Source organism: Ursus maritimus, unplaced genomic scaffold (assembly GCF_017311325.1).
Source record: "Ursus maritimus isolate PB19 unplaced genomic scaffold, ASM1731132v1 scaffold_29, whole genome shotgun sequence".
Taxonomy (NCBI): domain Eukaryota; kingdom Metazoa; phylum Chordata; class Mammalia; order Carnivora; family Ursidae; genus Ursus; species Ursus maritimus.
The window spans coordinates 3,770,904-3,797,000 of NW_024425452.1; the positions used below are offsets into that span (position 1 = coordinate 3,770,904).

The 26,097-nt window shown below is 38.2% G+C and overlaps 1 protein-coding gene across 2 annotated transcripts in view; it reads left to right on the forward strand.

Moving 5' to 3' along the window:
• Positions 1 to 26,097, forward strand: part of CDC5L (cell division cycle 5 like) — a 46,439-nt gene that overhangs the window by 12,697 nt on the left and 7,645 nt on the right. The window contains exons 6-14 of one of the 2 annotated variants that reach the window (XM_008691852.2): positions 326 to 544; positions 2,344 to 2,488; positions 4,025 to 4,213; positions 8,725 to 8,882; positions 10,514 to 10,676; positions 12,427 to 12,591; positions 15,200 to 15,280; positions 15,575 to 15,817; positions 18,371 to 18,568. In XM_008691852.2, the coding sequence (XP_008690074.1) occupies positions 326 to 544; positions 2,344 to 2,488; positions 4,025 to 4,213; positions 8,725 to 8,882; positions 10,514 to 10,676; positions 12,427 to 12,591; positions 15,200 to 15,280; positions 15,575 to 15,817; positions 18,371 to 18,568 (1,561 nt within the window). The remainder of the gene's footprint in view (positions 1 to 325; positions 545 to 2,343; positions 2,489 to 4,024; positions 4,214 to 8,724; positions 8,883 to 10,513; positions 10,677 to 12,426; positions 12,592 to 15,199; positions 15,281 to 15,574; positions 15,818 to 18,370; positions 18,569 to 26,097) is intronic. The other variant, XM_008691853.2, reaches the window with a different exon arrangement.

Sequence of the window (26,097 nt, forward strand, 5' to 3'; positions counted from 1 at the left end):
AAAAAAAAATTCAAAGTTGTTGATCTTTACTGTTGCCCTTTATATAATTTATATCAGGTGAATACATTCCCATCCAGAGATCAGACACATATTTACTTGTAGTTCCTTCTGGTTTTTCTTTTTGCTTTCTTTTTGCTTGTGTGTGTAACCTTTAAATCAAAAGGTGAATTCCAACCTCCATTGTTTTGGTGAATGGTGTGAGGTGAGGATTTAAATAAATATTTCTTCCCCATATAACCAGATAGTTTTCTTAACTCTGTTGGATGATCTGTCCCTTCCCCATGCTGTGTGATTTTCAAAGTGATCCTGTGATCTTTTTCTTCAGGCGTCTTGCAGCCCTCCAGAAGAGAAGAGAACTTCGAGCAGCTGGCATAGAAATTCAGAAGAAGAGAAAAAAGAAGAGAGGAGTCGATTATAATGCTGAAATCCCATTTGAAAAAAAGCCTGCTCTTGGTTTCTATGATACTTCTGAGGAAAACTACCAGGCTCTCGATGCAGATTTCAGAAAATTAAGACAACAGGATCTTGATGGGGAACTAAGATCGTAAGCTGCCTTTCTGATTTTGAAAATGAAAAAGTGTAGTCGGAATTTTATGGCGGGCCATGCATTATCCTTGTCAGAGCCAGATTTTTATTATTTAGGACAATGTGGCCGACATAGTGTTTTTATTTATTTACTGGATTCACCTTTCTGAGAAAACCAGTGACCCTTGCTGTCATGTTTTTGGCACAGAAGGCTGTTTGCATCTCTCGAAATGTCAGCACTTGGCTCTTAGTGTACTGTCTGCTCACTGAGTCACCATCTTAACGTTTATGTACATCTGTGAACGGGTTAGTTATTTGACTGATGGCCCAAGGAATCTGTCAAAATCTGGTCTGGTTCTTTTTGTCTTTTCTAGTGAAAATTTTATCTCGGTTTTTCTTAGAATGAAATTAAAAGAAAAAAGTTACTGGTGCATACTTAAATCTTTTTACCTAATGGGGATAAGTAAGTGTATTTATAAAGTGTTTGTCTAAGGGTGCAGATGATTTTGCCTATTTCTAGGGATTTTTAGGGTTTCTCCATTCTTGCTTTTGAGTATTGTGGGGAGAGCCCTTCCTGATTGTCAAAGAGTTTTAGTTTTCTCCTCCCTCACTGATGTTTCATTTTTGTTGACATGAATTGGTACTAAACAACAGATGTCAGGCACTGTGAAACAACATTTTCTTGGATGTACTCCATTATATTTATTTCTCAAATTAAGACCTTGTTTTAGGTAGCCTGTGCAGATGAAGAGGTTGAAGTGGGAGAGGATCATCTGGAAGGGGCAGGCTAGATGGGGCCGACATGCAGACTGGGAGGAGGCATTCTTGAAGCTTTCAAAATGTGGCCTCAAGCCTGGTGTTTGTAACCATTTGTTAGTTAAAATATCTTTTTTTTTTTTTTTAAGATTTTATTTATTTATTTGACAGAGAGAGAGACAGCCAGCGAGAGAGGGAACACAAGCGGGGGGAGTGGGAGAGGAAGAAGCAGGCTCACAGCAGAGGAGCCCGATGCGGGGCTCGATCCCACAACTCCAGGATCACGCCCTGAGCTGAAGGCAGACGCTTAACCGCTGTGCCACCCAAGCGCCCCAGTTAAAATATCTTTTAAAAAAATTTATGAATTAAAAAGAATCATGAACAGAAAAGAATCATAATGAACAATTGAACACATTTTTAAAGATTTTGTTTATTCGAGAGAGAGACTGGGAGCAGGAACCGAGAGAGAGGGCAAACAGACTCCCCGCTCAGTGTGGAACCCTATGCGGGGCTCGATTCCAGGACCCCGAGATCATGACTTGACCCAAAATCAAGAGTCAGACGTTCAACTGACTGCACCCCCAGGTGCTCCGAAGAACAGTTTTAAAGGGAAATTTAAAAATTCAGTGTTTTAATCCCATCCCCCTGTTCATATTATTTCCCATTTTTTATGCTTGTCGTCTTCATTTTCATATGTACGCACACGTGCTTTTGTAAGAGTATTGTGATGTGGGAGTAGTTCTGTTTTCCCTTTGAAATTATACATAACATTTTGCTTATCGTTATAGTCTTTATATAGGCTCAGTGTTTGGTACATAAGTTAGTACTATATCTTATTTTCTTAATAATTCTATTGCTATTCTAAGTCTGCATTCCTCTTGAATATAGTGGGTAAGTGATGGTGTAGGGGCACAACTTAATGTATTTGGATTTTCTTTTTAGCAGTTATTTTCTTAGGAATGGGATTATTTTTTTCGAAGCGTATGAGTATTTATATGGCTTTTACTGTTACTGATTATATGTAACTTTACAAAATCTCTTATCTACTTTGATTCATGATAGTGAAAAAGAAGGAAGAGACAGAAAAAAAGACAAGCAGCATTTGAAAAGGAAAAAAGAATCTGATTTACCATCAGCTATTCTTCAGACTAGTGGTGTTTCTGAATTTACTAAAAAGAGAAGCAAACTAGTACTTCCTGCCCCTCAGGTAATCTGATAAAAGCAGTTTTTTCGTTGTGTGAACTCATATGTTTATCATTTCCTTAGCAAATGTTTGAGGGTTTATGTGCCAGGCTTTTGCTAGGTGTTGGATGCCCTTAAGAAGTTCACAGTGTGATAGGTGAGCCACATAAAAATAAGTTATTGTGATATAGTACGATAAGTAACAGTTTCTCTGTATCAGTTATTCTGTCAGGCCTTAAACTGTTCCTGTGATGGTTTAGTAAGTAAATTGTCAGCTCTTAGCAATTTGCAAACAGGTTATCGCTCCTGGCCTCTTATTGTAGCTGACTAGCATAAAGGTGATGTTTGGCTTTGTGGACTTCAGGCTGCTTTCTTTTTTAAGGATTTTGTGTATTTATTGGAGAGAGAGAGAGAGCATGAGTTGGGGGACGGGCGGAGTAGGAGGTAGAGGGACAAGCAGACTCTGTGCTGAGTGCGGAGTCCTATATGGGCTCCTTCTCACGACCCTGAGATCATCACCTGAACTGAAACCAAGAGTTGGAGGCATAACGGACCGTGGCACGCAGGCGCCCCTCCCCCCTTTAAAAAGCAGGCTCTGAGACCAGCGTGGAGCCCAGTGCTGCCCACCCTGGAGCCCAGTGCTGGGCTTGAACTCTCGACCCTGAGATTAGGACCTGAGCTGAGATCAAGAGTCAAGCGCTTGACTGACTGAGCCACCCAGGCGCCCTTAGGCTGCGTTCTTATAGGGAATGTTTTACCGTGTCATACTTGTCTTTTTGAAACAACGGCTGTGAAAAGTAATGTGGGAATTATGGAGAAGAGAGAGAGAAACACACCCTCATTCAACTTATCCAGGCTCTCTTCCTTTGACTTAATTATAGTTGGTCAAAACCATGGGAGTTTTGAATAAGCTCTTGTTTTATTTTGAGTAGTACAGCTCCGTAGAATTGGGCAGTTTAGTGGAGCAGAGGGATGGACCTAGTGTGACAGAAGAGGTTCTTTCTCCTCATGATGTGCTGGCTGCATCAACACAAAATTCTTGGGCATAAACGTGACATAAGTTTGTCAGATGCTGCCATTCCAAGTAGTGATATTTCTTAAATTAAGAGTTTGCCTGTAGCTTTTTTCTTAGTTCTCCTAGGATGCTTATTTTTATAAAATTACTAAGATAACACCTTTTGATTTTTCTTAGGGATCTTGTGGCTCAGTGGACTCTGATATTTTAATTGGTTTTCTGCCCCCCCTTTGATAGTTTTATACAAACATGATTATTTTATGTTCTTGGTTTATTAATATGTTGGTTTGAAAGAATTTCATTATGGAAATATAAGACTTTGCAGCTTGAAGTATATCATATATGGAATTTCCCCCCATATTATGTAGGGAAGACTTTTAAAAACTTTATCATAGAAATTTTCAAATCCACAAATAGTAAAGAAAGTAGTACCCCTGTACTCAACACACAGCTTCAGCAATTCATCTTTCTGGAATGTGTAAGTTTTAAGCTATGATGTTCTCCCGGTTAAAATATTGCTGCATGCTGATAACTGTGTCTTTTTAGATTTCAGATGCAGAACTCCAGGAGGTTGTGAAAGTAGGCCAAGCAAGTGAAATTGCACGTCAGACTGCTGAGGAATCTGGCATAACAAACTCTGCCTCCAGTACTCTTTTGTCTGAGTACAATGTCACCAACAACAGCATCGCTCTTCGAACACCTCGCACACCAGCTTCCCAAGATAGAATTCTGCAGGTAACTGTCATATAGTAGTGTGAGCCTTTCACCTCGTTGTCCTTGAAAATGTTATGAAGGAGAACAGTATGTGATTTGGTTTGTTTCTTTTAGGGTAAACAGTTTGAAACTGAGTCCTGAATGCATGGATTCTAGAGATTTCTTTATTAAGGAAACTAAATTAGCAGATTAATTAGGTGGTTTCATGTTTACATTTATTAATTCGTAGGTTCTTTTTTTTTTTGAGGCCAGCTCTTCCTCCTTCATTAATCTTTAGTATCTGTTAATAAAGCACAGTGTTCTAAAATTTCACATTGCCTAGTAATCCTAGAAAGCGGATGTAGGTAGTCGGTGATTTTTTTTTTTTTAATTTAAATTTTAGTTAACATACAGTCCATATTGGTTTCAGGAGTTGTAGTAGTGATTTTTAAAACTTCCTTGCATTTCTGTACTTAGCTGGGGACAGGCTGCCATCAGTACTGTTTCCCTCTTTCTCCTGAACACATGGGGCGTACAGCTCTATGTGTTCTTAGGGTATTTATATGCCAGAGAATAGCCACACCTAACAGAACACTATTGATCACCCTTACGTCTCATTTCCTCTTCTCTGATAGTCAGAAATATAATTTTTTTTAAAAGATTTTATTATTTGATGCAGAGAGACAGCGAGAGAGGGAACACAAGCAAGGGGAGTTTGAGAGGGAGAAGCAGGCTTCCCGCTGAGCAGGCGATGCGGGGCTTGATGCCAGAACACTGGGATCATGACCTGAGCCGAAGGCAGATGCTTAATGGCTGAGCCACCCAGGGGCCCCAGAAATATAATTTTTAATTTATATATAATATCTATTTGTTTATTTAGAGAGCAAGTACACACAAGTGGGGTGTGAAGGGGCAGAGAGAGAGGGAGAGAGAGAGAAGATCTTAAGTCTGATGCAGGGCTCGATCCCAAAGCCCTGAGATCATGATCTGAGCTAAAATCGAGTCGGATGCCTAACTGACTGTGCCACCCAGGCACCCCCAGAAATTTTAAGGTCTTGATTTGGAGTCAAATAAACTTAGTAAGAGAAAGTTGTGCTCCTCATTGCTTGCTCTCTAGAGGCTCCAGTTAGAACTCTTTGTTTTTACCACCTTTTTGCTGGGACACTTGTTACTTATGGATTTATTTTTAGTTTTAGCCATTTTTCCAGTTGGGAGTTTGAACATTTGGCTCTCACACCCTCTTCTTCTACCATGCATATGCACTCTTCCCATTCCCTCATATTCCATTATGATTATATCATAATTTTGATGACTGTAAACTATTAATTGCTGAGCCTACAAAGTGCCTTATAATTACTCTACTGCACATTATTATCTTTTTCTTTGAGTTAATGCTTATTTTATTCACATGCTAAATTTTCTCATTACTTAGTAGGAATTCAACTCTAGACTTGACACTGTATGTGTAAATCTCCTGTAATCTGATCAAATTTTAGATATTCTTAGCTTTTTGAAGAGGTCTTTCTCAAAATTTCTGCATGTTCTATTTTGGACTGATTATTCTTTAGATCTTGTTTACAGCTTGTTCTCTTATTTCCTGGCACCCTAGAAAATCCCTTCGATTGCCTCTTCCCTGGCTCCCATGCCTTTGGTTTTCTTGGTTTACACCCTTATTAGTGAAGCATGTCCTTTGGTAACTTTCTGAGGATGGGTTCATGGCAGATGGAATTTTTAAGACCTTGCATATATATAAATTTCTGTTCTGTCCTCTTAACTGATTGATAGTATAACTGGGTATAGAATTTTAGGTTGAAATCTTCTTTTCTTTTTTTTTTTTTCTTCCCCCTTTTAAGTAAGCTCTGTACCCAGCATGGGGCTTGAACTCATGACCCTGAGATCAAGAGTTGCATGCTCCACTGAGTGAGTCAGCCAGGCATTCCCAGATTGAAATGGTTTTTGATTACAGTTTTGAAGGCAGTGCTCCAACATCTTCTGGCTTCTCTTACAGCTATTGAGATCACCTGTGCCATTTAGGTTGTTAATAGCAAACCCCTTTTTCTCTCCCTCTGGAAGCTTATATGATCTTCTCTTTTTCACATGCATATTTCTTGGTGTGGGTCTGTTTTTAGTCACTGTGCTTGGTACTTGGTGGATTTTTTCATTCTGGAGACTGACTCATGGTCTTCGATTCTGGGATGTTATTTTGAAAATTTTTGTTTCCTCCTTTCATTGGTCTGTTCCTTTTTATGAACCTCAAATTCTTATTCCTTTCTGGTTTCTTGTTTTGATTCACCTTTTGATTTATTGCTAGGAGATTTTTTTAATTTTATCTTTGTTCAGTTTTTGAATTTTTTACTATCACATTTTTAATTTCTAAGAGCTCTTTTTAAAAATGTGTTCAGTTTTTAAGTGTCTCATTTAATGAATATTTTGTCTTCTTTCTCTGAGGCTATTAATGATGGTTTTGTTTTGTTCTTAAAAGTTTTCTTTTCCCTGCATAGTATTTAAGTTTCTTTTGTTCTCTGTTTTTTGTATTGGCTATTTCCTCAAATATCTTGTAATCTTTAGCTCTCTGCCTATATCTGCCTATTTCTAAGGGCTAAGGGCAGGGCAATTAAAAGTAGACTAGAAGCTCCTTGGGTAAGGCCTCCTTGATTCCAGGCTGAACTGGCTGGGGGGGTTTCGTTGGCAAATTCTCCCCCCCCAAAGATTTATTTATTTATTTTAGAGAGAGAGCTAATGTGCACGGGGGAGGAGCAAAGGGAGAGGGAGAGAATCTCAAGCAGATTTCCCACTGAGCATGGAACCTGATGTGGGGCTCAATCTCATGACCCTAAGATCATGACCTGAGCCGAAATCAAGAGTCAGATGCCCAACCAACTGAGCCGCCCAGGCACCCATCATTGGCAAATTCTTGATGTCAGTATTTCTACATCTTTTCTTTTAGGTTAGTCAAATTCCTGAGAGAAGCGGCTTCCAATCTCCTGCCCAGAGGTATAAAGCTGGCCAGCCTTTTGGGAGCCTAGTTGGGGAAGAATGTTTGTATTTGGGCTGGCAAAAAGAACACACACAGGACTTTGATAATGTGAAATTCAAGGTTCCTTCCAATGAATATGAACAACACAGTAATGGAATGAATAAGCCTTGCTCTGGTTATCTTCGTTTTGCCCCAAAACTTACCAGCTTAAAACATTTTATTGTGTTAATGGTCTCTGTTGGTCAGGAATTTGGACAGGGCACAGAAAGAATGGCTTGTCTCTGTTCCATGAAGTCTAGGGCCTCAGCTAAGAAGACTCAACATTTGATGGGGTGTCTTGACACATAGGGGCTTGAATCATCATCTTTCCATGTCTGGTAGTTCATGCTGGCTGTGGGTTGGGTCCTCACCTGAGAATGGGGAGTAAATCTGTGTGGCCTCTCGGTGGCTTGGGCTTTCTTTCAGCATGTGGCCTCAGAACAGTTGAACTTCTCCCATGGTGTCTCCAGGCTCCAGTGGGGGTGTTGTAGTCAGTGTGGTGGAAAGCTGTGTTTTTGTTCATCCTTCCTTGGAAGTCAAGCAGTGTCACTTTGCTGCATTTTGTTAGTTATAGGTAATTCACAAGGCTACCTGGATTCCCTCTTGATGGGAGTCGTATCAAAGTTGAATCGTAAGAAGAGCACATGAGATGAGAGATATGGCTGTGACTATCTTGAAAAATGTAGTCTCTCACAGGGCTGGAGTTGGGGATGAGGAGATTGTGGGTGCAGTGATAGTAGCGAGTGTAGGGTTGTGGTAGAGGGGCTAAAGAGAGCAATGTCAGACCTGCCTAAAGAGAACAGCAAGACTTCAGAAAGGAACCTGCTCTCGTGAGTTTTCTCAGGAAATGGATAGGCCAGTTAGTGGTATCTTAACTTATCAGTAGAGGAAACTGAGACTCAAAGGGGCTAATGAAGACTGAATAGAGTTAGTGATAAAACCAGACTAAAATCTGGGTGTTCTGGTGGCGCCTGGGTAGCTCAGTCAGTTAAGCATCTGACTCTTGATTTTGGCTCAGGTCATGATCTCTGGGTCGTGAGGTTGAGCCCTGTGTTGGGCTCCGTGTGGAGCTTGGAGCCTGCTTAAGATTTTCTCTCTTTCCCTTTGCCCTTACCACCCCCCCCACTCACGCATGTATGCACACTCATGTGCTTGTGTGCGTGCACTCTCTCAAAAAAGAAAAATCTGGGTGTTGTGACATGTAGCCTAGGCTCACCTGGGGAAATCTGAATTCTTAGTTCTTTATGATTGTAAAGAGATTTGGCACAGGTAATAGGTCATGATAATTTCATTTCAAAACATTTCTTGACATTTTAAACTTCATTCCAAAACCTCTGAGATGCTATATTAGGCTGACAGAGGAATAGAAGTATTGAATTCTGCCACGGCCCAGAGTTCATTCTCTGTCTCGGTGTTCATTAAGAACATGTATAAGAATTCCGTCTCCTTTGAGATTTATATAGTAGGACCAGAAGAGAGGATTCTGCTCTCCTGGCTGAACTGTTAAAATGCACTTCTTTACCTTCTTGTTTATCAGGAAGCTCAGAACCTCATGGCCCTGACCAACGTGGACACCCCATTAAAAGGTGGACTTAACACCCCTTTGCACGAGAGTGACTTCTCAGGCGTGACTCCACAGCGGCAGGTTGTTCAGACTCCAAACACAGTTCTTTCCACCCCATTCAGGTATTGTGAGTAAGTAAACCTTTTCTGTTTTAGGAAAACTTGAATCCAAGGATTGGACGTGTTTGCTTTAGTAATGTTGATGGAGAATGGAAATAAGGGTTTAATTTGCCTTTTTGATTTCTTCTCACTCATAGTAGTAAATAACATCATAATATCCAGGAATTGGTTAGAACTATATGGAACTTTCTTCTTTTTTCAGGGTTTCCGATGCTGTCACCTTGTTGCTGAATACATTTTATCTGATTTAAAAGAACAAATCATCCACTGTTAATGGTCATTTGTTGAATTTTAAAAAAGTTGTAGTCCTTTATCTGTGTATTACTATTGCTTTTCTCCCAGCATTTTATTATGAAAATTTCTAACATTCAGAGAGGTCAAAAGAATGGGAAAACAAACATCCGTATTACTTATCTCCTAGATTCTGCAGTTGTTAGCATCTTAACTGTATTCGATTTATCATATATCCGTCAGTCCATCTAATTTTTTAATGCATTTCAAAGTCAGTTGCAGGTTTCTGTCCATTTCACTTCTAACACTGTCTTGTGTATATCATTAAGTAGAGGTCAGAGTTCAGTCTTTGTTTATAATTTTTTTGTTTTGTTTTAAGTTACTGTTTTTTAAGAAGACTTTTTGAGATAAAAATGCTGTAGAAGCAAGTCATATTAAAATGAAATTTGAGCTTTTAAGGTTGGAAATCGTTGGGCTTTACTTTAAATTTTCAGTGTTTAGGGGTATGTCCTCCTCCTGGTTGTTTAGTATGGGAAGCATCTCAGGCTGTTATGACTGTACCCAACAGCAGGATCAAGAAGCATCAGCAGCCAAATCCTTTTAGTATTTAATACTTTTGCAAGGCTTGTAGGAGAGCCTAATCCCTCTTTTTCCTGTGAATGTCTTATCTCAACTAGATCGTAAGCTCCTTGGGGACAGGGACCATGTCTAATGATAACACCCCACCTCACCTTTGGGAACACCTGTCTGGCAGTGCCACTTGTCTGCAACAGCCAAGATAAAGGAAATAAGCAACAGCAACAGAGAAAGGCTTTGATCAATTAAAATATAAGTTGCAGACTGTATGGACTTTATTCCTAAGAGAGTCTCTGCCTTCACTCAGTATGTATAAGCCTGTGTTTGGTTTCCAAACAAAACGTAAAGGGAGGAACTACTGAAGTGAGTGCACACCCACGATAGTGGTGCTGTAGCCAACAGACCCTCACCACGAGGGCCAAATGGTAAGATGAAGCCACTGAACTAAAAAAGAGTTTCCTGGGGGTCTTTGAGCAGGGTGGCTGACCTCCACGTTCTCATCCCCCCTGCGGTGCATCAAGGAAGGGTTGAAATAATGCTTGGTGGGCCTCGTTTAGCAAGGCAAGAAAATGTCAGATGGAATAATTTGGAAGTCATTAAAGTGAAAATACTATGTGTAAATACTAAGCTACTTGAACTAAACCTGTTTTATAACCTAGAAAGCTAACGTAAAACCAGGTAGGGAGACAGAATTTCTGTGATCTTTCTTTCTTTCTTTTATGCTTTCACATAAAATATTGTGAAAATTATTTTCACATAGTTTGTGTGAAAAACATTTGAAAGCACAATCCAGATAAAATTGGCACTTTCATTAATTGGAATTTCTGTCTTTCTAGGACTCCTTCTCATGGATCTGAAGGGTTGACTCCCCGCAGTGGGACAACTCCCAAACCGGTTATTAACTCCACCCCCGGTAGAACGCCTCTTCGAGACAAGTTAAACATTAATCCTGAGGATGGAATGGCAGACTACAGTGATCCCTCTTATGTGAAGCAGATGGTACATGTCAATTCCCTTTTAATACTATTTTTATAAAAAAACCGTTCTGTCTCATGGGTGCTGCATTAAAATATTTCCCCTCGTTGGTGCACATTGCATACACCTTAAGAAACTGTATACCTGCGGATGCCAGAAAAGAATGATTGGAGGACTCGAGAAGGAGAACCTTTTGTTCTCATAAGCCTGCTTATTAATATGTTTGTGAATATTGATTATGCTGATAGTAATGCTCCTTGTATCTCATATGATTTTATTTTTTATCATTTGCTAATGATAGTTTACTTTCTTGACTGATACTTTTTTTTTTTCTATTTCTATAAAATAAAATTTGAGTTTGGAATGCTTCATAAATTAGGTTTTGAGCCTTGATTCCTCTGTTTGCTCTGTACTTTTAGAAGAATAGTCTAGATCTCAAAGGCAAGTTAAGTTGATGTTTATTGCTTATCTTAGTGAAGTTTTCCTTTTTGTATTTTGCAAGCTGATGTAGGCAGCTAATTATAAAAGCCACAGTTTTATTTCTATTCTTGTTACTACTTTTATTATGTCACTATGGGTCTTATTATGTGATGCCACAGAAAATCATTGTAAGATTTTTTTTAATGAGTTCCAGCGATATCGACCTATTTTCACTTTACAAATTAATTCTAACTTCATGTATAGATTTGGTTAGTTTAGAATTTTGTTGATGCCCAAATTGATATCAGCTAATATCAACTGTGAATGGCTACATGACAACTAAACAAATGAAGAATGTAATGTGTGCAAGGTGCTGATGTGGAGACTTGAAAGGATCTAAGGTTGAGTAAAGATGTCCTTTGTCTTAAGGAAGTTTATATTTTGGAGAGATTGGCGTACTAAACCACGTCTGAAAATAATTGTAATATAAGAACAGAATAAGCTCTCTGAGTAAAACCAACATACTTAGGGTGGCCAAAAATCACGTTTGTTGGGTGGGCACTTGGAAAGCCTTCATTGAGGAGGTATGCTCAGAAGGAGATTGGGGGCTATCTCAGATGGAGGCCACGATGTGAGTAAGCATGGAGCATGTTTTGGACCTAGCAGCTCATCGGGTCCTCACACCTACCATACATGTAATGGAGCTGTGGGGAATGAGACTGGAAAGGTAAGCCAAGGATGTACTGGGGAAAACTTGGGGTACCAGGCAGTTTCTTTCGGGAAAAGTAGACTGTTTTCTTTGGCCATCGTATGATCTAGTAATTCCTTCCTCCCTCCCTTCCATTTGTCTTTAAGTAAACTCTATGCCCAACATGGGGTTTGAACTAATGACCCCGAGATCAGGAGTTGCATTCTCCACTGACTGAGCCAGCCGGGTGCCCTAGTCAATTAAAAATAAACACAAAAATTCAGGCATCTTTTCAGATTAGGTTTAATTAGTCCAAGGACAAATTAACTTGTGAACTTGTTCTTTTCATTTGCTGTTAAATTTCAGTTTCAGAAATGTTTTCCTTAAATGGAAATCCTAAAGGATTTTTCTGCCCCTGCAGAGGTAATTCCCAAACCTTCTCTTAGAATATCCCTGAGTAATTGTATTGATCACAAATCAGAGTTATTGATCTTAATTTAGAGAAGAAAGTGAGATAGAAATCAAGCAAAAAACTCGTCTGAGCTCTGAAGGTAGGGATCATTTTTCTAGAATTAAAATAAGCTAATTATTTTTTAGAAACTCTTAAAGAATATTGGTTGAATTCTTAATGTGTATGAATTGAGATGGACCAACTTTTTTCTACAGGAGAGAGAATCTCGTGAACATCTCCGTTTAGGGTTGTTGGGCCTTCCTGCCCCTAAGAATGACTTTGAAATTGTTCTGCCAGAAAATGCTGAGAAGGAGCTGGAAGACCGTGAAATAGATGATACTTACATTGAAGATGCAGCTGATGTGGATGCACGAAAGCAGGTGGGTAATTGTGCTAGAAAGGAAGTGTGAAGTTGCTGAGTATGTCGGTGGGCTGAGACAATAAAGAATGGTCATTAAATGTGTCAAGATCCTTCCTTAAAAAAAAAAAAGTTTCTTCAGTATTTAAAGAGATTTCTCTAAAGTAAATTACTTACCATTATTAATAACATAAAATCGTGTAATTAATAATATACCGAGAATATCTTGATAGGCGTTCTTAAGATGTGTAGGTATGTGTATGTATGTATATAATTTAAATACCTCCTATCGGATTTGTGATGCCTCTTTAATATACACATAAGTAGTCTTTTATTTTATTTTATTTTTTTGATTTTATTTTATATTAGTGTGCAGGGGGGACAGGGAAATTTCGAGTGTGTCAGAATAATAATAGTAACATCTTATACTGATACATCTCATAGTTATTTATTTGCACATACCAACCTGGTGATGTAAATAGGATAGGTATTAGCTTCATTTTAGAAGTAAGGAAATAATCTCAGGTTAATTAACTTTCCCGGCTTTGATATTTGGGAAGTGGTGAATCTTGATTTCACACTGAGGTCATGTGACCCCTCTTAGGACTTGTTTCTGCAGTCCCATTTCAGGATGATTTTAGAAGTTGAGTGATTTCATGGAACTGAAGTGCGAGTAGCATCAATACAAATATATTTTAGAAATCACACGAATGTGCTTTTAATACAGGATAATACTTTTTGTGTTTAGTTCTCTTAGTTACTTTGCCCTACATTTACTCTTAGAAATGCTGTGAAATTCTAATGTGTTAACTCACATAATTCATGATTTAAGAATCAGAAGACAACACATTCATTGGTTGGCTTTTTAAATTAAAAATCACTAACTTTTGGGGTGGAAGTGAGGGTTGTATTGCAGGAGGAACAATTGAGAGTCCCTTCTAAGTTTAGGATTCCAATTTATTTATTTTTAATTTTTAAATTTTATTTTAATTCCAATATAGTTAGCATACAGTGTAATATTAGTTTCAGGTGTACAATGTAGTGATTCAGCACTTCCGTACATACACATCACCCAGTGCTCATCACGGCAAGTGCACTCCTTCATCCCCAGCACCTGTTTCACCCTTCCCCCCACCCACCCGTCTGTTAACCGTCAGTTTGTTCTCTGTAGTTAAGAGTCTGTTTCTTGGTTTGTCTCTCTCTTTTTCCTTTTGCTAGTTTTATTAAATTCTATATATGAGTGAAATCATACGGTACTTGCCTTTCTCTGACTGACTTATTTCAGTTAGCATTATACCCTGTCTCCATCCATGTTTTTGCAATTGGCAAGATTTCATTCTTCATGGCTGAAGGCTGAATAATACTCCGTTGTAGTGTGGGTGGGTGTGTATCGTGTCTTCTCTATCCATACACACACAAACACACATGTGTATGTACATACAAACATACATACTGATATCACATCTTTATCCATTCAGCTATCCGTGGACACGTGGGCTACTTCCATAATTTGTTTATTGTAATTAATGCTGCCCTAAACATAAGGGTGCATGTATCCCTTTGAATTAGTGTTTTTGTGGTTTTTTGTGTAAATGCCCAGTAGTGTGATTGCTGGATCGTAGGGCAGTTCAATTTTTAACTTTCTGAGGAACTTCCCATACTGTTTCCCACAGTGGCTGCACCAGTTTGCATTCCTGCTAACAGTACAGGAGGGTTCCTTTTTCTCCACATCCTTGCCAACACTTGTTGTTTCTTATGTTTTTGAAGTTAGCCATTCTGACAGGTGTGGGTGATATCTTATTGTAGCTTTTTAAAAAAGTTTTTTAAGTAGTCTCCACACCCAATGTGGGGCTTGAACTCACGACCCTGAGAACAAGAGTCAGATGCTCTGCCAACTGAGCCAGCTAGGTGCCCCTATCTCATTGTAGTTTTGGTTTGCATTGCCCTGTTGATGAGAGACGTTGAGCGTCTTTTCATGTGTTCATTAGCCATCTGGATGTCATCTTGGAGAAGTGTCTGTTCACATCTTCTGCCCATTTTTTTTCTTCGGCCCATTTTTTAATTGAATCATTTGTTTTTTGGTGTTGAGTTGTGTAAATTCTTTATATATTTTGGATACTAACCCTTTATCGGATATGTCATTTGCAAATATCTTCTCCCATTCAACAGGTTGCCTTTTAGTTTTGTTGATCATTTCCTTCAGTGTGCTGCAGAAGCTTTTAATTTTGATGTTATTCCCATAGTTTATTTTTGCTTTTATTTCCCTTGCCTCAGGAGGCATATCTAGAAAAATGTTGCTACAGCTGATGTCAGAGACATTACTGCCTGTGCTCTTTTCTAGGATTTTTATTAGGATTCCAGTTTAAACAAGAGAAGAATGACTGTCTGATGGATGGAGCCATGTAAACTTGGAGAATGCTCTAGTAGCTGTTGGCAGTTGTTAGTTTGTATTGTAAGGAGAGAATGAACAGACTGATTCTGTTGCCTTATATTGTTTTTCTACAAACTTACACAGATTTCTGTAGCATTAGCTCTTGAGCATACATGTTCTTATAAAGTGTTTTCAAGTCTAATGAAATGTGGCAAATACTGCATAGCTGTAATAATGGATATAACAATAATTTTTTAAGGCTATACGAGAGGCAGAGCGTGTAAAGGAAATGAAACGAATGCACAAAGCTGTCCAGAAAGATCTGCCAAGACCATCAGAAGTAAGTGTTAGAATTTCTGGCTTAGGAAGTTTTAAGTTTCTTCTTATATGATTGATGTTTTTATATCATTCATAAAGTCTATAAAACATAATTTTATCTACTTTCTGGAATATAGTAAAGCAGTTCCCAGATTTAATCTCTAAAATGTTTCACTGGTACAAGTAAGACTTTAGAAGGGAAAAAAAAAAGTTCCTTTTGAAAATGTAAAACTGCTATTTAATTCACGCTAGAACAAGTAATAGCATCCGTATTGCAGTGATATGTTTGGTAATTGTACTTGTTTTAAAATTTTAGGTAAATGAAACTATTCTAAGACCCCTAAATGTAGAACCACCTCTAACAGATTTACAAAAAAGTGAAGAACTAATCAAAAAAGAAATGATCACAATGCTTCATTATGACCTTCTACATCATCCTTATGAACCATCTGGAAATAAAAAAGGAAAAACTGTAGGATTTGGTACTAATAATTCAGAACACATTGCCTATCTGGAACATAATCCTTATGAAAAATTCTCCAAAGAAGAGCTCAAAAAGGTATGATTCAACAGGAATGTTTTAGTCTTTATAAAGTATTTATTAAGTACTATGTATCAAGGACGAACGTGAGCTTTATTTTCTCATGCTGATATTTATAAACAAATGAATTATGTGATTAGGAGATAAACATTCATATTAAGTGTTAGGAAGAAGACATACTTGACCACGCCCCCTCCCCTTCTGTACTAGGGCTCTTCAGGTGATCACTGGCTTAGGTGGCAAGGTGTTCTTGTTTCATGGGTGTATGTCTGATGTACGGTTGCTGTGATTGCCATTTCCTGTGTTTAACTCTGCTACTTCTGAGTAGAATTGAATGCCTTTAAAACTTAAATCTCATTTATTTAGATTAATATGAAAAAGCAAGCATATATTCAAAATGTTTCTTTCACCTAGTCAGAGAAAGGAAATACTGTTTACTGAATTTCTTTCCCTCACAGGATTTCCCACTATCCTTTTGGATAAGTAAATACAGAAACGTTTTCAAGTCTGTCCTGCCTCTTCCTCCATATGCATTTGATTATTTCTGCTTTGACAGAGCAAACAGCTGTGACCGTGAATAGAATCTGTTCCATGGTATGAGAAAATACAGTTGGTGCCGTGGCTGGAAGCAGAGTGGTCATTAGCTTTACTCATTTTTCTGTAGGCCTTAGCCCGGAGGGGCGGTGACAGACCTGTTGATTGGTATGGGCTATTGCATACTTGGGAGAAACTACCCATAAGATATCTTTTTTCTATCTTCTCTCCAGTTCTTTCCCTCTGCCTTTTTCTTACTTTCTGTTTTACTTGTTGCAGAAGTAATGCGTGTTTATTAAAGGATTTTTAGAAAATAGAGAAAGGAAGGGTTTAAATTTATATCTGAACAGTTCGCCCCTGATTTCTGAATAACTCTTGAGTTACTCTTTTTTAGCAAGTGCAATGGGAAACCGACATCTGTTGAGGGCCTGTTCCTGTGGCAAGCACATTTAATAATCGGACTGAGGTTGAGAATTACACTCTGAATTCCATACTTGAACAATCTCCTCTCTTTAGAGTAAAAATAGGGGAAGATGGGATTTAAGAATTTGTGTATGGAAACCTGAAATAAGGATCACATCGTGATCTCTTGTTGCCTGATAGAAGGTTCTATAGGGGGTAGATTCTAATAAAATTTTTGAAAATAATAATTGTAGGTAGTGCTTTGGAATTATTTGAAACCATTACAGAGTAGTTTGATTATTCTTTTATATTTTATGTATGTATTTATATTCCTCTGTGTTCCAAAAAGAATTGGAAGGAGCTGTTTACTTAGCAGATTCTTTATGGAGAGTTTAAAGATAACTTAGTCAAACTCTCTTCTAATAATTACAAGAGCGGAATTTGTAAATTTTTATTATGTACAGTTTAGGAGTGATATACCGTATTTCTTATGAAGTGTCAGATTTTCATTAAAGATGTTAAAATTGGTTTGTTCTCATTATTTCCACTCAGAGATACTGTTTTAAAGAATCTGTTCTGTATCTTCTATAGACATGATTTTCCATTGTTTTAAGTATATATTTTGGTCTTATTTTCTGATGTATTAGAATGATTGAAAGCTTCCTTTAAGGCACAAAAAAATAGTTGTCAGTTTTGATCCATGAAACAAAGGGCTGGAAAAAGTTCATGTGGTACGCTCATGGAGTCATTGTGTCTGACGTTGGGCTAGGCTCTGTATGTATATTGTATCACTTAATCCTAATAACAAACATGTCAGGTAGGTATTATCCTCATTTTCCAGATGAGAAATGGGCTCAGAGATGTTAAGCAAGTTCAGACAGCTCCTTAAATGGTAAAGCTATGATTTGTATCCAGGCCTGTCCAACTCTTATCCCCCTCATTCTGTCATTTTAAGCTTTCTTTAGTAGTAAGTAGAAGCTGGTCTGTGATCCATTATTTTTTGATCTGTGCCTCCACCTCATTCTCTGGCAATGTCAGCGGCATTTCATCAGATGAGAAAAAAGGCATGTATCAAAAGAAATGCCTAGTTCCCCTTCACAATCCTGTGAACTCTAATGTGTAGGGTGGGATTGGGAGAGTGGAAGGAGCACAGCCAAGCGTAGGTACCATTTGGCTTGGGCATGTTCCTGCCTTGCTTTTCTTAGTGATGTGTTTTTGAACAAGTTGCTGAATCTCTCTGAGCCTTAGTTTCATCACCTTTAAAATGAGGTTGATATAGCTACTTTTAAGGTGTGTGGTATTTGGAGCGAATGTAAGTGAAACCTTTAGACTGAAGTGTCCCTGGCATCTGTAGATAGCCAAGAGATGGGGCCACTGTTACAGTGAGTGAAGGCAAAGGAGGTTTATGTTACTGGGGATACATGGATGCTTGCCTTTTTAGCTCCGCCTGCACCAGCCTATTGGCTCCTTAATTCTTTGCTTAAGTATTGTTCTTCCCTTCCACAAAAAACAACTAGCCAACCCAAACTCCTTGCCTTTACCCAAAGAAAGAGGAAAAACTAGTTTTTTAAAGCTCTCTCTTGATGGCAAGCTATTTTAGTACCCAGACTTTACTGAAATTATTACTGTCCACAGGCTCAGGACGTTCTGGTGCAGGAGATGGAAGTGGTCAAACAAGGTATGAGCCACGGAGAACTCTCAAGTGAAGCTTATAACCAGGTGTGGGAAGAGTGCTACAGTCAAGTTTTGTATCTTCCTGGGCAGAGCCGCTACACACGGGCCAATCTAGCTAGCAAAAAGGACAGGATTGAGTCACTTGAAAAGAGGCTTGAGGTTGGTATCCTTTTCAAATTCTAATTTAAAGTGTATCTTGATTGAAATAATGAACCAAATAATACCACTGAAGACAATTTCAGAAAAGTAGACCTGGGTGATTGTTGCTTTTGCAATTTTTTTTAAAAGTCTATTTATTTGTTTTAGTAGCCTCTACACTCAGTGTGGAGCTCGAACTTGCGACCCTGAGATCAAGAGTTGCATGCTCTTCTGACTGAGCCAGCCAGGTGCCCCTTGCTTTTGCGGTTCTCGAGGGAAGACTACACTGAAGTGTTTGATCATCTTTGACTTTCATTGGTTTTCAGAATTGCTGGCCTTCATGATAGAGAGTGTCCTCCAGGTTGATCACAGGTCCAACAGAACCTTTTAAATGTGGGAGCAGGAGACGAGAAGTTAACAGTAATCACCCAGAACAGCGGACTTCAGTGCTGGGACAGAAGGGAGCTAGAATAAGGAGGGGGCGCAGCGGTACCAAGAAGCTGTCTTTTTCTATAGCCAAGGGAGCATATTTATAGAACTTTGGTTCCTTTCTGTTCATCCTCTGATTGCTTTTTTGTTTGTTACGGAGAGAGCCCTGAGCTGGATTATTTTAGACAATGGCTTCTGTGATTTTTTCACATCTGAGGAAATGTTGAAATGTACTAGATGGGGAATTCATGGCATATGGTTTCTTAATACAGTCTGCGTGTTTTGAATTCCAGAATCTGTGTAGGCATTTTGCCAAGGGCATGTAAACTGTGGTTCGTGGACCACTAGGCTGCCTTGTGGATTCTTAATGGTGGTCTTTAGGGATGTTTCTGAGGCCAGGGTGGAATGGGGGATCTAGGGGTGCTACAGGCAATCACATGAAGAAATGGCCTCAATTTCCTCTTATGTGATTACCAATTTCTTTTTACAGAAAGCAGGTTGGAAAATATTTTTATTTAGGGTTAAAATAAAAAATGGTGATATTACTTGGGAGGGGTTGGTGCTGTGTGGGCCTAGGGAAATGAACAGGAAAAAGCATTCTTTGATTATGAAATTATTATTATTTTTTTAAAGATTTTTTAATTTATTTGACAGAGAGAGAGACAGCCAGCGAGAGAGGGAACACAAGCAGGGAGAGTGGGAGAGGAAGAAGCAGGCTCATAGCAGAGGAGCCTGATGTGGGGCTCGATCCCGTATCGCCGGGATCACACCCTGAGCCGAAGGCAGACGCCCAACCGCTGTGCCACCCAGGCGCCCCTGATTATGAAATTATTTTAAGTCCAAATTTTACTTTTAAGACCACATGTATAGGCACCTGATGATTAACACCTTTGAGCCTCTTTTATCGTTTAGTGGGAAATTATTTTCGGTTTGAAGTAATTCTCATCTTGGGTGAAATCTTTGCAATCCAGTTACTGCTAGTTACTCCAGTTGTATTTCTAACTTCCAGCAGGGTGTGCTGTTGTGCTGTGTTTTAATTCACGATTTAAAGTCAGGCAAAGGAGAACATCAGTGGTTACATTTTAAGTTCTATTTTCTGTTGTGCAGGCTTCGTTTCTTATTTATAAATGGTAGTTAGTGTAATCCTGATCTAAGGTCACATCATAATTGATTAGAAAGTTATTTGGAAAGCTTCCTTGTAACATTGATACATAAATACTTTGGTCTCTCACTTAGTTTGAAAAGCTTCTCATTTGAGGTGGGTAAACTTTTTCTGCCTCAAGTGGTAAGGACATTTTGTGCTCTTTAAGATATAAAAAAAGTTTTTTCCTAAATCTCATTTACTTTGTTGAGGCACTAACTTTCATGACAGCAAATAAATGTGTCACAAAGTGAGTGGTGCCATAAAGTACAGTAATTTTTATTTTTATGTTGAATTGGTCTTGTGCATTTTGAAGGGAAAAATACAGAAAGAACCACTGCTGTTCTTTTGGAGATTTATTTGGGTCGTTTATGAGCAACCATTAAAAACATGTGGTTCTCTTTGTTCAGTTCAGTACCAGGAACTGAAATCTTCCGTTGAACTATTTTTGTTGAAGGATTGGTGATTTTGGAAGAATATTCATAAAACAGTCTGAAGTAATTTTTCTTTTCTTGACTTCTGGATAACTTACTTTATTGTTTACCCAGCTAGTTACTTTTAAAGAATATGTAATCAAATCCTTTAATTTAGTAAACTACACTTATTTCAAATGAAAGTTCATTAAATCTTTAAAAAGAAGAAAAGAGACTCAAAAACCCAAATAAACAAATCCCCCATTTTATTTGTATCCATCCCTAATTCAGAACTAGGTTTGTGTTAGCTTATTTTAGTTTTTGAAGACACAATTCTCCTGGTTTGAAATACATAAATATTTTATTTCAATTGTGGTAATTCTTTCATCATTTCAGTTGATTGCTAAATTATAAACATTATTCAAAGTTTGTTGTGGGGAAGGAACTCCAGTCGTATTATATAAACTAAATGCTGTACTTAAATTATTCTTTCCACTCTTCGGTTCAGGGAGATATGCCTTTCTGTGCAAGCACGATGCACCATGGCTGCCAGTGTGTTTGATTTTTGCTGTCATGAACTTTGGAACAGTGAATCTAAATTATGGCCCTATCACAGTGTATCAGGCAAGATGAAATCCAGCTTTGTCGTGGTTGGTGTCTCCTAAATGGATTAAAAAATATGCCCCGAGGTTTATATTGGAGCTGGTCTTTGAGCCATTACTCATGATTAGTATTTGAAACGTAGAACTTAAATGAAAACCCTTAAGATATTCATTTAAAACTAATAAAACCATCTCAGATTTTATGTAGAATGTGGTGGGTGGTATAAGGAGTCTGTTAAATGCATAGAATCGGCATGTAGTCACAGGTCAGAAGTAAGCGGGAAAGACTTCAGAATTGTAACCAAGTTCAGGTATTTTACTCTGCTTTGGAGGCAGAATTAACTTTAGAATCTTGCCAAACATCTGTATGTAAAGGCAGCAGCAGCAAATAGAGATGATAGCTAATTATCAGAAATGGAAAAGTGAGAAAGCATAGCATGTTGAGGCCATTTAAATATGGTATTTTAATAACTTCTGAGGGCATTGTACGTGTAGAGTAGAGTGCTTGCTGTTTGTAGTGGTGCCCCAGATTTATTTAAAAAACAATTTCTGTTCAGGGCTCTTTCTTTCCTTCCTTCCTTTCTTTCTTTCTTTCTTTCTCTCTCTCTCTCTCTCTCTCTCTCTCTCTCTCTCTTTCGGATGGCTAAAAACAGTAGGAAAATTTTTATTAGATGGTAAAAAATAAAAGGGCTTTAGTACTTGATGTAATCATATGTTTAGTGACTATTACTGAGCATCTGCTATGTGCCAGCCCTTGTTCTAGCCCCTGGGAATACAGCAGGAACAAAGCAGACAAGCTCTGTGCTCTTGTGGACTTCAGTTATCTGGAAAATGCTTCATGTGGAGAACCTCATTTTCTGATGATGCCAGATAAATGAGTCATTACTGTATTTGGGAAGTGCAAATAGAATTTGAAGTGTTCTAATTTGTTTCCACTTTAAGTGGAAATAGGAAATCGTCTGAAGACATAATTATTTTGAGTGAAATAATTTCCAGTAGGTGCAAAAGTGAAATGAGAAGTCTGAATTTAGGCCTGCTATTAAATTTAATAGTATTTGAAATAGTATCTAAACTGCTGTGTTGAGGAAGTTTGGCTGAAAAGTAGATTTTGTCATGTTAGCTATAAAAACGGAAAGGCTTTCCTTAGAGGTGGAAAGTAGGTCCAGAAGTAATACTTCTCCCTGTATTTTACTGGCACAGTCAGCTTAGTCAAGAAATATTATGTAAAATCGACTTCTTGGAAATAAAGTAACTTAAAGAACACAGATAACACATTTAAAATCTTTCTCAGTGTATTTGTAGAACTCTTACGAGGACCCCTGCCTTTACTGAACGGTTATATTTCAGCAAAATTGGCTGCACAATGGATCATATTTTCTCAGTGATTGTCGTTATAAAGTCAGATATTTTTACATAGGAAAAAATTCACCCTTAATATTTTAAAGAGTGAAAGCTTAGGGTAAAGATCAGGTTGTTGGGCAAATCTGGGTGGAGGACCATATGTTGTAGTCACTCGGCAGGTTTATGTTCCCTTGTGGGTATGTGTGGGGAGGGGTGACAGGACACAGGAGAGAAGTTTCTAGTACTCTGGAACACTCCCTTTCTCAAGTTCTGCTCTTTGCCTTGACCCTTAAAGGCACTGACAGATTTCTTGGTGGTTTTATCAAGAACTCCAGAGCTGGATCAGAGATCTCCTTGGTACAATTGAGTTGCTTCTATTATGCCTCAACATTGAGTTGAATTTGTTTCATGTGTTTCATTTCCTAACTCATGCAGATGTAAAGTGCTCTTGGTGTTGCGTTGTTGGTACATTACTGCTCTTGAAAAGGCTTTTAGTAAGGTTTTGCCTCACCGCTTAGCTTGCTTTGTGGGGATGCAGCCTGGTGGTTGCTAACTCGGGGCGATGCTAGCAATAATCAACTTACTTGGACCTGCAGCTCCTCAGTGTGGAGAAGGTTCACTGATAGAACTTAATGCTAGGGAGTAGTACAGAGATTAAAGGAAAGGCGTTCATGGACTCTTGTTGTTTGCAAACATTTCGGTGGTTGAACCACATCGTTACTACTATAGGCTCATGTTGCTAAATGATGGACTAGGAAGTGGAGCTGCCATCAACTCTGTATTTATTTTGGGTATCCTTAAACCTGTTTTTCCAGTGGGATAAAGTTATATTCCGGGCCCCCGAGCAAGAGTTTCACTGAGGGATGCTCTTAATGTTTCTGAACCTTACTGTAACGGACTTTAACTGAAGACGGTATTGGAGACCCAAGGATAATGTGTTTATTTTGGAATTACTTAAGCTTAGTAACCTTAACAAACTGAGTGAGTTTGAAAGTAACAATTACACTTTTATAAGTCCCATACAGCCCCCTTTTGTAATGACCCGAGGAAACACTTATGGTTCCACTGATTCATCTCCTGGGGACCATCAGTTTTCCATTGGTCTCTGGCCAGTCTTTTTTAGACAGTTTCTCTTCTATGCATTTAAAAAATAACATTTGTAGGCGTTTTACTAAAAATAATACCTGTACTTTGTAGAAAATTTAAAAAGAAATTAAAAAACAATTTGAAAAGAAGCCTACCATCCAGACATAATCGCCTTAAACATTTTGAGGGGTGCGTATGTGTGTATGTATATATTTATATATACGTGTGTGTGTATATATGTGACTAAAGATAGAAAAAAATTACCATATGCATTTATGTATAGATGAAAGGAGGAAGGTGTTTAGAACTGAATTGGAATCACCGTATACTACTTTGTTAATTTAATAGTATATTATTATAAATATCATTTAAAAAAAAAAGAAACCTGATCACTTGCTCTCATTTATAAGGTTGTGGCAAAGAACAGCTTTGGCAAAATCCCCAAGTAATTATATACTAGTTATATTCTGCCCAACTTCTTAAAAAGTTGTTAAATAACCTTTTCTTCCCTGTAAAATTTTTCTGAGAGATGTTTGTTTTCTTATGATTTTATAGCTTGTTGAGAATAAAATAATTAGGAATTTAAAAGTATAAGCTGGGAAAAGGCAAAGCTTTTCTCAAGTGTCAAATAAAATTCTTGTAGGCTAATGTCTCAGTCAGGGAAAGAATGATGGGCAGATCCATTAATTAAGATCTTGTTTATGTGTGTCTAGAATAACTTGTTTTTCAGGGAACTGTCTGGTGGCATTAAGCCATTTAGACCCACAGTTTGAATTTCTTCAGGCATGTTTGCATTTCAGGGGCTGAGGCAAGGAGGACAGTTCAGTTTATTAGTAGTGGCATGGCCTAATGTGTTGAACTTTCAAGTAGGACACATTCCGTAGCTTCTTCACTTAGTCACTGTGTGGCCCAGGGCAAGTTACTTAACCTCTCTGAGCCTCAGATTTCCTTACCTGTAATATTTGGGTGGCTAATAGTTTTTATCTCACAGAAGTGAGAGTTTGAGATACTGTAAGATTAAATGAGCTACTGTGTGCCTAGCAAATAGCGAGGTTTAGGGAATAGAAATTCTCTTCTCCTGTCTCTTCAGGTCTGTTACCACCCTTAGTGTTATCTGGATTGGATTAAACTTGGTTTGATACTTTCAGATATCAAGAAGTAACTTCAGTACTTTAACAACAGGGTGGCTGAGTTTTTATTCTATAAATTTTGATGACGGTCTGAAATTTGAGACATGGGTTGATTTTCACAGAGAGATTGAGAAAGGCTTAAGGCTCAGATTTTGGTTAGTGTAAATGTATTTTAACATAATTGTGGATTGTAATTTAACATTTCATATATACATTTTGGTGTGTTGAAATCGTTGACATACTGGTAAATTTCGATGTTTCTTCTATTTCATTGTATTGATGTTTCATGGTTTGTGGTGTACAGTCTTAACAAAATAGCCTCTGCAGTAGATAACTGAATTTGAATTTTGTAGAACCTTTTATTACAGGAGTTTTCAAATATACCCTAACGTGGATTAGTGTAATGAGTCCTCAAGTGTTAGCATCCAGCTAGGGGTATCAACTCATAGCCACTTTTGTTTCATATGTTATTCTCCCTTTCCCATTATTTTGAAGCAAATTCCAGACATTGTATTGTAAAACTGAGTTACGGTACATGAAATTTGTCAGTTTGGTGTCTCCCACACATTGATATGTAGACACATTCTCATTTACCTCCCCTTTTGGAATGAATTTTACTCTTTCATTTTGGATGTAGTCAGCTTTAATTATATCAGGTGTTGTCCCACTTTAATTTTCTCATAGTTACAGTTTTCTTTTTCTTTTTTAAGATTTTATTTATTTGAGAGAGAGAGAGAGACAGAGATAGCGACAGGGAGAGGGAGAAGCAGGCTCAATCCCAGGACCCTGAGATCATGATCTGAGCCAAAGGCAGACACTTAACCCACTGAGCCACTCAGGTGCCCCTAAGTAGAGTTTTCTTTTTCTTTTTCTTTTTTTCTTTTTCTTTTTCTTTATTTTTTCTTTCTTTTCCTCTCCCTTTCTTTCTTTCTTTCTTTCTTTCTTTCTTTCTTTCTTTTTCTTTCTTTGGAGATTTTATTTATTTATTTGACAGAGATAGAGACAGCCAGCGAGAGAGGGAACACAAGCAGGGGGAGTGGGAGAGGAAGAAGCAGGCTCACAGCGGAGCAGGGAGCCCGGAGCAGGGAGCCCGATGCGGGGCTCGATCCCAGGACCCCGGGATCACGCCCTGAGCCGAAGGCAGACGCTTAATGACTGAGACACCCAGGTGCCCCCTAAGTACAGTTTTCTAATAGTGAATTTTATTCAGGATTACTAGAAATTTTGTGCTGATACATATTTAAAGCATAAGCATCCATTATAACCATATCTGGTGTGTTTGTCTGGTGACAAGTTAACAAAGTATTTAATCCTATCTCCAGTCCTATCTTTGCTACTATCTCTGTTAGATGTTTTAAGAAGAATTTGAAGTGCATTTCTAAATGCAGATAAGGATTTGAAAAAAAAA